The 12,106-nt window shown below is 41.8% G+C and overlaps 1 protein-coding gene across 3 annotated transcripts in view; it reads left to right on the top strand.

The window, feature by feature from the left end:
- MGAT5 (alpha-1,6-mannosylglycoprotein 6-beta-N-acetylglucosaminyltransferase) overlaps nucleotides 1-12,106 on the top strand; it is a 330,207-nt gene that overhangs the window by 144,571 nt on the left and 173,530 nt on the right. For all 3 annotated transcript variants that reach the window (XM_034954099.3, XM_034954098.3, XM_063595173.1), the window contains one exon: nucleotides 1,456-1,620. In XM_034954099.3, coding sequence (XP_034809990.1) covers nucleotides 1,456-1,620 — 165 coding nt within the window. The remainder of the gene's footprint in view (nucleotides 1-1,455; nucleotides 1,621-12,106) is intronic.

The raw sequence follows: 12,106 nt of genomic DNA, 5'->3' as shown, positions 1-12,106 counted from the left end.
GGTTCTTGACTTCTGATTGGTCCCATTGAGATGTCAGGGAATTAAGCAGTCCTGAGGCAAGCCCTCATTTTATCAGCTCATTATTTAATATCTGTGAACCTCAGTTTTCTTATCTGTAAAACGGAGTCACATCTACCTCATGGGGAGGATGTGGAGATAAAACAGTTGTCCATTTTGCATTGCTGTAAAAAATACCTGAGCCTGGGTAATTTATAAAGAAAAGAGGTTTATTTGGCTCAAGATTCTGCAGCTGTACAAGAAGCACAGCACCAGCATCTGCTGCTGGTTCATGAGGCATAATGCAACAGGCTGGTGCACCTTTGTTGAGATTCGCTGGCTGTGATCTGTGCTGTTTATGTGAGCATGTGTGTTTATTTCATGGCCAGATTACCGCATCTGCTCAGGGACAAGTTTGCTCTGTTTTTAGGAGAATGGAAGATGGCACCTTCCCGTTTGTCTTAACTCAGGGCTTTTCTCAGTCCTGCTACCCACACTGTGCACTTTTCCCCTGGCCCACTCCCAATTCAGAAATGGGTCTGGATTCTATTTCTGTGGATGGTTATGCAGTCACCCATCTGCTTTTCTGACACATACAAGTCAGTATATCTTTCTGTGATTATGAATTTTTAGAGGAGAGAGTCTAAGCTTATCTTTTCTTTTTTCTTTGAATATCTTGTCTACAAATAGTAAATGCATCCATAGGGGTGAAGAAGGAGTTCCTGTAATTTTTCCAGAGGGGAGTGCAGTACTCTTTAATGTGTAGTCAGATGTGTGAGAAAGGGAACCAACTCTTAAATGTAAGAACGATGAGAGTATATCCCCAGCATCTAGAATAATATCTGGCACATAGTAGTAGCTTAATAAATATTTGTGAGCAAATGAATGAGACTAATCTTTATTTTAAATATTTCCTAAATCTGATTATAGTCAACTCTGGGTTACCTAGCAGACCTGAAAATCTGGAGCTGTAGCTTTTATGACGTGTTAGTGTATGTAACTAACAGAATTAAACACTTTTTAAAAAACTGGGACATGCTAGATTATGCAACACGAAAAATAACGAACTTGATCCAGAGGCTACTTTGGGATCTTGCTGCACCCTTGGGGTGTCAAGCTTTGTGTGAGAAACTATGGTGCTGTAAGGAGGAGGAATTCAGTGTAGTGCTATAGCAGGATGCTAAATAACAAGGAGTTTTCTCTCTTGACCAAGTAGCTGGAAATAGTTATACCATGTTACTTATTGCCAGACTTGCATTCCATGACAGACTGATGTATTTAGTAGGATCTGGGCCAGTTGAAGACGGCCCTTGTCATCTTTCAGGTGTGGTTTGACAGATCTTTTGTATCACTTCAGAAACATTTGAGAAGTTTTGTTCTCCATGATAAAGAGAGAGCAAGCCAGACAGATATGTAGAGGCCATAGAATTTTAAAATTGTCTGCACTTTCTTTTACAGATCTGAAGAAAACCCTTGCTGTGTTATTAGATAACATTTTGCAGCGCATTGGCAAGTTGGAGTCGAAGGTGGACAATCTTGTTGTCAATGGCACCGGAACAAACTCAACCAACTCCACTACAGCTGTTCCCAGCTTGGTTGCACTTGAGAAAATTAATGTGGCAGGTAAAAATAGCAATTCTCTGCCCTGATATGGAGTCACACCCTGCTTTGGACCAAGAAGAGAATAAAGGAGAGCAGTGGTTCTTACTGGAACCTGCATAATATAAATTCTATAAACTTGGCATGGCCATTGTAAAGATAAGTCTAAATTTATTTTTTAATAGCAGATGTTAAAATGCTTTTTATAGTTTTATCATGATGCATAATATTTGGTGGTTTGTGTGACACATTTGCTCTTAATGAGCTCCTGGAATTCACTTGTAAAGAGAAGATTCATGGCATAGATTAAATGAAATACCAGAGGTTATTTGAGAAGCTCGTGCCTTTGAGAGTTCTTCCTCCTCCGTACTCCCATCAGACAATTTTGAAAGTCTGTTACGTATAATAGGTTCTCTCCTCCCTGTTGTTAAAAAAGAGCCACCATTGCCGAAAATGCCTCCTATGTATATATGGAGAAACAGAAATTCTGGAAATGGCTTTTAGGAGATAACCCCTGCCTAATCCTAGGCAGATTCTGTAGCCACTCATGTACACCACCATGCGGTTCCCACTGGGAGGCATTTTGTTTGGCTCCTTCTGGAAACTGGAATATTGGATGAGACAAGGAAAATTGACTAAAAACAACACCCAGATTATACGCTGCATGTTGTTGCCTGCAGCTCACGTTAGAACCCCCCCACCCCCGCAACTCCCCCACCATCACACTGCTCTGAGGTCAGCCCCTGGGTCTTTGTGCTTGAGCCAGGACTGCTCTTGTTAGGGTGACCACGATTTTCTGGGGACCCAGGACAAAGTGAAGAGCCTGAGGATTAGGATTCAGTGCTTTGGGTGAATGGTTGTGAACAAGCTGTCTATACTTTTGGTGGGTGGTAGCCAAACTCTGGTTAATAGATAAAGTAAGTAACTAGGTTACTTTTGACATCAGTTCCTGCTTTAAAAAAAAATCTTGTTTCATATACTTTTAAGCTTATTTTCCTTTCCCTTTTGCTTGTAAAAATTCACACACTTAAGTGGGAGAGATTCTTTACCTTTCCCACCTCCCAGCGTCAAAACATTTAATTGTTTTACATTATGCAAGGTGGTTGTTATTACCTTTTTAAATGTTCTTTGCCCTTTAGCAAATTTTAAATTGCAAAATATATTTCTAATAATTCAAAGTATTCAACCAAAGGTATTAAAAATAACTTTTAATTACAACACAGAGGCAGTGTCATCTAGGCCATAAATCCTGTCTTCCTTGCAGTTTCCAACAGCTTCTGTAATTAGACAAGAGAACCTCCCACTGTGTTTAGCTGCTTTTTAATAACTGGAACCATGCCTCTTCACTCTCCACTTGCCACCCCTGTACCCTGTAGAAAATGCTACTGGAAAGGCCCTATGTGGTTTCATCACTGTTCTGTGTCATATTTCTGGAGGTGGGATGGAGTGTTCTGCCTTTAACTTTGCTGTTCTCCACTGCCTCTGAAGTCCTGTGGCTTGTGAGCCTCTATAAACACATCTGCTGTCATTCTTTCCCCCAACGTGGCATCTTGCTGCCTCTGGCTGTCCTGTTTGTTGCAAGGCTCACAAGGACTTTGCTACCTGGGCTTTAAGCCACAGAGCACAGGGTCGTGGGTACACCTCTAAGAAGGAAATGGGAAGGACTTGGTGACTACTTTCAAACGAAGTCTGGAAATATACCAGCCGTATGTATTGAGCTAGTGTACCGCTTAACAAGCATCATGTTCTCTAAGCCAATGGCTCTGAGCGGGACTCCTTTAAATGTGCCACTGGTGCTGTGTTTTTAATAATATTTAAAGAACCAGAGTGTTGTGTTTTGTTTTTGTTTTCCTTTTTGGGCAATGGGAGCAAATTTAGAGTTACACATTTAATGATTAACCTCATTTGCATGTCTTTGCATCTCTCGGGTATGTGTGGGACACAGTCCATACCATCATGATTTTTACTGGCTAATTAGGAAAAGAATACACATGCATAAAATGACACAAACCATGGTTGCTGTAAAGTAGGGGTGACTCAGAAAAAAATTGGGAGGCAGGGAAGGAGAGGAAACTAACATTTAGTAGCTGTCCAGTATATACAAGTTCCTCTGCCTGACCCTCCAATGTACATGATTTTACTTAATCTTCTTAGCATCTCTGAGAAGGGTTTTCACAGGTTTTGTTGAGTTTAAGTACTTGGGAGTGGGTAACTGTTGGTACTGGAGTCCCTGAGCTCAGCTTCAGATCTGCTAGTGCTATGTAGAGAAGAGATTCTGAGTGTTAACTCCATCTCTCCTTCCATTTGTAAATTATCGTAAAGGCACGTGTCTGTAAAAAGATGCTACCATTTTCTTACCTAGAAGAGAGCTGCCAGTTTCCTAGATTTAATCATCTGTCTCATTAAGGATTTCTCTGTCTCAGTGTCTGCTCTCAGGCTAATGTTTATAAAAGCTGGTCCGTGTATGTGTGTGTGTGTGTCTGTGTGTGTGTGTGTGTCTGTGTGTGTGTGTGCGCGCGTGCGCGTGCATGCATGCAGAGGCATCCCTTTCATAGACACTGTCTTGGCCAAAGTGGATATAGATATGCTGGACAGCCTTCTTCATTTCCCCCAGAAGGTGGGGGGGGGTCCTTTATATCTTGTCAGTCAACTACATATTTTTGAAAAACGATTTGCCATGTCTATAGAGTACCAGAAAGAAGGACAAGGACTTAAGTGAACAGTTCTCATTTATGAGCAGCCCTTCCTTGCTTTTCTGCCCTCTCTCTGATCCACAACCATGCTGGTGTCTTCAGACCCCTCTGTCAACCCAAGAATGGCTCCTGAGCTGTGAGAGTTCAGTTTTATGGGGTTCCAGTCCTCGCCAAGTAAAGTTTTTCTCTCTCCCTCCCTGAATGGAGACATGTGGTAATTGCTCAGAAATGTTCTCCCTGGTGTGTCTTTACAGCTGACTCTGGTGTCTTATTGCTCACTGATGTTTCTGATTGCTTATTGTTGTGTCTTATTGCTTGCTAATATATCTTCTGGTTGGCTATAAACTGTCTCTAAATTGGGTACCATAGCAATTGAAGAAGGATTCCCTAAATTTATTTTCTTTAGAGGGATAGCTCTGTGTGTGTGTGTGTGTGTGTGTGTGTGTGTGTGTGTGTGTGTGTCTCATTTTCTGTCTGTAGCTGTGTTCTGTGTAGCTTTTATCCAGTATGGCTTATCTTCACAAATTTATCACCGAGGGTTTTTTAATGTGAAAGTAAATTTGCCCCTAGGGAAATTTAGGTGGAAATGAGCTTTATTAAAATCAAGAAATCAGATTGAACTGGATTTTTGAGCTCTGTTTGTCTTGTTGAAGAGAAAGGGGACTCAAAGGAATGAAAAAGCAGATTTTTAAAATCCCCACCCTTCCACCAATCACACAGTAAATTAATTTCTCCATATTCACTTTCTGAAAGGGCTTGAAAGGCCTTCGTCAAAATTCTCTCCTTTTAGAATGATGCTTTGAATTTTAGAAAGACCCATTCTGTCTTTCTCTAGTTTTGTGATCTTAAATGAGGAAGTGGAGCGAATAGGATTGGATCTGTGGTTCTTTGTGTCATGTACCTGAAATGGGGAAAAGGTAAAAAGTATACATATCTGATCATGAAAATGCTTGCCTTCTAAGGACTGAATGTCTGATATATCTTTGTTCTGCCCATAGTGTCTTGATTGTAGCCTTACCTGTTGAAGATAATTCAGTAAATATTGCTCACATGGATTGGTTTCTATTGGAGGGAACAGCATTTGGTTTCATCACCTGGAGGAGTTTCTTCTTATAGTTCTTCTTCTCAATTTACATTTGTGGTGATTTGCCTAGAAGTCGGACTTGGTATTTTGTTTCCCTAGTTCTCAGACCTTAGCAGACACCACCTAAGAAGTGGGACTGCCTTTTTTGTTGGTCAGGACTGAACTTCCCATCGATGGTTATGGGATGTGGAGGCTTCATAGGATGTGATAGTTACAATCCTAGATTGTGATACTTTAGAGGACAAGAACATTGTGCAGCTCTCTACGGGGTAGTGTATGTATGTGCATGTGTACACATTTATTTATACTCTCAATAAAGAGTTGTCATTCAAGGTCAGCTGAATAACTGGCCAGTGCTGACTGTTCCTTAAAAGCCAAAACCATAATGATAGCATCCATGTGGTGTTGTGATGACTTAACAATTGCAAGGTCACTTGGGAAGCAGAACCACAAAATCAAAGGTACAGGTATAACTCAAGCGACAGTTTCCTGGTATTTAATCCAAGTTGAACTTCCAGCAACCCTGCATTTTTTCCAAAGTGGGGAGCGATATGCAACACTTCTAGTATTTGGGGTTGAAGTGCAATGTATTTGAATTTGGTAAGCTGTTCTTAAAAACAGCAACCATTATTATTATTCTTACCATTTGAAAGTTGAAAATGAAAAATGTCCCTGCTGAGTTCCAGGGCTTGCATTTGGAAGTGCAATTTCCCCCTCTTTGTGCTGCTAATGGACCTTGAAGTTTAGTTGTACCTGTGCTCTTTCCTTGTATGTGTACCCATGTCATCAGTTTGTGTTGAAGTAGCACCTGAAGTGTCCCAGCTCCACCCCTGGGCAGTGGCTCAGCAGATGACTTTCCCAGGGTCAGATACTGGTATGTCAGTGAGATCCCAGATGCTACTGAGAGACGGGAGAGAGATGAGATTGCAGGTGGCTTCCTATTAAGTTGAGCAAGAAGCAAATATGTTCTGTCTATCTACCTGTCACTTTCTGTTTTGTTATTTGCAATGGTAACAATAAATATGTGGACCCTTGTCAGAAGCTATTCTTTTGGTATCTTTACAGAAAAATGCTTGTCTTTGTTGGTATGGTTTTCACTTTGTGTGGTCAAGGATATTTTGTTTTTATTTAGAAGAAGAAAGACATAGTTCAGAAGTGATGGTGATCTTTGAAGAAGTGAATTTATAGCAGTGATTAACAGCTGTGGGCGATTTTGCCCCCAGGGGACACATGGCAATGTCAGGACACATTTTGGTTTTCACAAATGAAGAGGTGCTATTTCCTTTTTTTTTTTTGAGACAGTCTCGCTCTGTTGCTCAGGCCAGAATGCAGTGGCACTATCACAGCTCTTTGCAGCCTCGACCTTCCATGTCCCCACCCCCTGCCGCCTCAGCCTTCTGAGTAGCTGGGACTACAGGCAATGTGCCATCATGCCCGGCAAATTCTTTTTTCTTATTTTTTGTAGAGAATGGGGTCTTGCTATGTTGCCCAGGCTGGTTGGGCTCCTAGGCTCAAACGATCCTCCCACCTCAGCCTCCCAAAGTGCTGGGATTACAAGCATGAGCCACTGTGACTGGCCTATTTATTTCTAATAGATGAGGACAAGAGATGCTGCAAAAAGCATCCTACAATATATAAGGCACGGCCCACAATAGAAGTATCCAGCCCCAAATGTCAATTGTGGCAGGTTTGTGAAATTCTGATCTATGAGATACTGTTAGAATCTGGTGCCAGCAGATATTTTCACCTATGGTTAGTGCAGAAAGACGCCTGAGACGCTGAAGTTAGTGCAGAAAGACGCCTGAGACGCTGAAGTTTCCTGATTGGCCAGCTGAGACCTAAAGTTCCTTTCCCTTTTCCTAGCAAGGCTCTTCACAAGCCCCCCCACCCCCACCGCCCCCCAATCTCCACCTCATTTAGCTTTGCCACTGGTCTTGGAGGCCTCCAAGGAAAGAGATTTTAGAAACTCCCAGAAGACTATTTTAGGATCCTGACCTTAAGGAACTCCTTTCCTGGCCCACAGTGTGCTTTTGGCAATGTACATTTTACTTCTGCTTCTATAGAAGGTAATTATTTCTTCTCATGAAAGGACCACTAATTCCGGATAACAATGGTACAAAGTAGTCTTAGAGAATGGGTTTAAATTGCAGAATGTTTTAGAAGAAATTCTTTGTTATTTTAAGCAAAGTATATAATTATCAAGATATGAGAGAGTAAATTAAATAAGTTAAAGAAAACAAGACAGGTCCCCAAAGATCTACTTTACATCAGAAAATACCCTTCACAGCATACTTGGAGCAATATTGAAGAAAATGAGACTAGAGAGTTAATTGGGATTTGTGATGCATTTTCAATGTTAAATGAAGGAGTTTCTATTTTGTTCCCTGGGCGGTGGCAGTTGATGAGAGGTTTAAAGTAGGAGGATGAATAGGTGTGAGGTCTGTATTTCCAGAGAATAATTACCGGCCATGTGGAGTGAGATGCATATGAATGGGTGAGAGAGACTGCATTTAATCTTCAGTTAGGAGGAGAATGCCCTGGGTTAGAGATGTTCCTGTGGCCCAGGGAGAAAGAATTTGAGACCCACGTTAGGGTGAAGCTGGTGTTATGGGGACACGGACAGACCGTGGGAAAGGGCAAGGGAGAATTTGTCATAATTATTTCCAAGGGTGTAGCTTGAAGGATAACTGGGTGACTCATTATTGAGGAAACAACCCAGCAGAGAGACAAGGTTCCATGAGGACTGTAGCCACAAGCCATTTGTTTCAGAATATCGGTTTAAAGGCAGTTGAAACTTTGATGCTAGTGTTGAGGGGATGAGGGACAATGAAAGGCAGCATCTGTGGAACCAGACTGGCTTGGTTCAAATACTGGCTCCACCACTTCATAGCAGTGTGACTTTGGGTAAGTTTCTTAACCTTCCTCTGGCTGAGTTTCCCCATTTGTAAAATGGGGGAAATAATAGTAGTGCCCATTTCACAGTATTGTTAGGAGGTATATTAGTCCATTTTTACAGTGCTATAAAGATACTACCTGAGACTGGGTAATTTATAAAGAAAGGAGGTTTAACTGACTCAGAGTTCCACATGGCTGGGGAGGCATCAGGAAACTTGAATCATAGTGGAAGGGGAAGGAAGGCACGTCTTACATGGCGACAGGAGAGAGCGAGCGAGAGAGCAAGGAAGTGCCACACTTTAAAATAATCTGCTCTCCTGAGAACTCACTACCATGAGAACAGCATGAGGGAAACTGCCCCCATAATCCATTCACCTCCCACCAGCTCCCTCCCCTGACATGGGATTAAAATTTGAGATGAGATTTGGGTAGGGACACAGAGCCAAACCATGTCAGGAGGATTAGGTGAGACCAATAACGTTCTTAGAAACATGCCTGGCATAAAGTCGGTACTGTACGAGCATTTGTTAATTACAGTTTAAAAGTTACATATTTGGAATATTGACATAAAAATGGAACATTGTAGTGACTTCTTATTTGGATATCACCACTAATAGTGAAATTAATATTTGTATAGTGCTTTATAGATTAGAAAATAATTTTGTATATAGTATTTCACTGGAACATTTTAAATTTGAAGTTCCCAAATTGATCTTTTTGTGCCTCTGTTATCAATATTTAGCTCATCACGAAATTCATGTTTTGTCAATAATCTCTTGGTTGCAAGAGGCCAACCACTTAGCTTATATTAAACTAAAAGGGAACTTGGGGCTCATGTCATTTGAAAGTTTGTGGGATGCTGTTGAGAGGTTCAGACATGGGAGCTGTCTTTAAGAACCTCAGCTGTGTCCTCTCAGGTATTGGATACTGTCAGAAGCCATTCTTTTGGTATGTTTACCGAAAATTCTTCTCATTGTTGGTATAGTTTTCACTTTGTGTTGTCAAGAGGGTTTTGCTTTTTATCATTAAGAAGAAAATACAGTTCAGAAGTGATGCTGTCCTTCAAGGCTATGTTAATATGTTCTGTCTTTTATTTTGCCTTCATTCTTAGGCCATCTTTGCATGGTGAGGGCAGAGATGGATGGTCCCAAGGAGGCTCTAGGTTTTAGTTTTCAGTCCCAGACGGCTGTGCTGCTTTCCAGGAAGTTTTGGCAACTCTCTAGAGCAGAGTTATGATTGGCTTGGCTTGGCCTCTGTGCCTATTCATGATCCAGTCAGAGTGACCAGTACATGTTCCATCCTGATTGGCTAGGCCTGGGTCACATGGGTCACCCCTGGGAATTCATGGTATAGGAGAGGGTCCCTGAAGAGATTCCAGATGAGCAGATAAAATGCATATGGCTGCTAGAGACCCTGGTCATGTCATGGTTTGGCTTTCTGGAGCTATCCTAAACCTGACTCAAGCTTTTCTCTCCCTGAGTGTTTGGAGGGCAAAGCCTCAGGACTGCTAACTTTCTGCCTCCATTTTAAGCACTACTGTGGCCAAATGTGCCTCAGCCCCACTTGGAACGAGCCCAAACCCCTGCCTGCAGTTTATTCATGCTCTTACACACTTAACATGTTTTTGTCCACAGCCTGGCATGCTTCTGTTGTTCTGGCTGACTCTTCTTTACCACCTTTTTCAAGTCTCATTTGAAGCTCTGTCTCCCTAAGACTTGCTTGATGCCCCTCACACCCCAGAGGTTTGTGATGTCCTTGCCTTGTGTTCCTACCATGTGTGTCCTTGGACTTTTCCACTCTTTGCTTGTCTTCACAGCCAGTCTGTAAGCTCCTCAAAGGCATGAGTGGGATCTCATATTTTTCTTTTCAGTTCAGTGCTGAGCTTGGAGTCTGGCAAATCACAGGTTTTATCAATAAATGTCCAGCTGGGTACACTCCTCCCTCTCCTAAACACAACTCCTGCCGGTCAGCCACTGTGTCCTAGAACCCTTGCCATGACACTGATGGCCATGCTTTCACTTCTAGATCACCATTTCTGCCACTTATGTGCTTTGACAGGTCCCTGAATCCTTTTGGAATTCCCAGAAGCACCTGGAAAGTTCACTGCTAAATTGTTAAGACCGGAAAAGCCTTTGTTTCACTTCACTTTTGAAAACTGAGATTCCATAATAAGAATTTATTTTGTGTTTCTTGGTGGCTAATTATAAACATGTACGTAGGATTTAAAAAATTCAGGCCACCTCCACTACCTGAGAGGTTGCTTTGAATGAATAGTTCTTGCAGAAAAGAAACAGGGACCCAGAATTTCTAATTCTGTTGGACTAATTACTGACCCTTCAAGGAATACATGGCTTGTTTCATTTCGAAAAGTGAGACTATATATATCCCTGTCGGGAATAATGTTCCTCCCCAGCCACTTGATGGGGGAACTCAGTAACATACACTGCAGGGCTGTCCTGGGGACCTTGAAAGTGCGTCTACTCAGGGTTGTTCTTTGTATTGGTGATAGGACATGCTGAAATTAGACTTGTTTGTTTTAATCAGGAGGTAACAGATCCCACTTGCTTAATTTGGCTTAATGAGGTATGTGTATACAGTTGTGATATCAGCTTACATATGGTATTGATTCAATAGACATTCCACAGCTACAGCATAGCATATGCTTCCTCAGATAGTCCCTTGTCTGTGCTGTTTCATCCTTTACCTGTTTTCACTGACAAGTATTTCAACAAACTCACTGTAGAGCCTGAGATTTTAAAATTTAAAAAAATACTTGGAATAAAGCTGATTTGGTGAGACATGGAAGAGAGGTATCTGACTCCATGTTTTTGAAAAGGTTTTGTAGGTTTGAAGATTTCTGGGGTTTTGAGAGATTTTCCTTTAAGCTGTGCTTTTGGCTTTGCATATCCACAGCTTCTAAAATTAGGCAGCCTAAATAAAAATCAGTTGCTAGTTTTTGTTTTTCCCTTCTCGCTTACATCCCAGAAAAAGGAGAGAAAGCAATGCGGGGTGAAGATGGTTTGAAATTCTTTGGGTTTAGAAATGACAGAAAGAGGGATTCAATTAGGGATGTGACTGAACTGCCCTACAGTTCAGGACAGCAGAAATAATCTTCATCTCACAGCCTCCTTTTTCTGTACTTCTTTTACCCTTGAACATTCAGCAAGTCTCACGTGTGGGATCACGAACCCCAAATCCACTTATGTCAAGCAGAGGGCCCATGGCGTGGACAGAGCCACCTGAGGACGACATGTCTGGGATTGACAGAGCATTATAAACTGCATTTTGATTTGCATTGTCAGAGTTGGACAGCTGCACTCTTAGCTGGTTTTAAGCTGTCTTGAAGTTTCATGTTGGAGAGGTTTTCTAGTCAACGTTTACTGTGGAAACTTTCCTTTACCTTGGTGCAGCTAGAGATGGGCTCTTGAACCAGAGAAAAGTGGACACCGAGTGAAGGACTTGTGCTAATGTTTTTCCCCCTCGGGGGACTTGATTAAACAGCAGCCACGTGATTATGGGACCCTGGATAAACCCAGTCAGTTTCCTCATTGATAAAATGAGGATAAGAACCTGTACCATGGTATTGTTGCTAGGAGTATGAGTTAACACATGGAACACACTCAAGGTGCTGGGCACAAAATAAGAGCTCAGTAAGTTTTGGCTATTGCCTCATATGCTTCTTAAGTGTCCAACTCAGGTTTTCACTCCTGGGCCAGGCATGTAGCAGATGGTCAGTGCTTGATGGGCATGTAAACTACCCATTCCCAATGTTGCATTTTATACAGAAAACCGGACCTTGTGAAAGGGCTGTCCAGAAGCTACTTGGCAGTCACAGCCT

This window comes from Pan paniscus, chromosome 13 (assembly GCF_029289425.2).
Source record: "Pan paniscus chromosome 13, NHGRI_mPanPan1-v2.0_pri, whole genome shotgun sequence".
In the NCBI taxonomy this organism is placed as follows: domain Eukaryota; kingdom Metazoa; phylum Chordata; class Mammalia; order Primates; family Hominidae; genus Pan; species Pan paniscus.
This window is presented reverse-complemented; position numbering and strand designations above follow the sequence as displayed.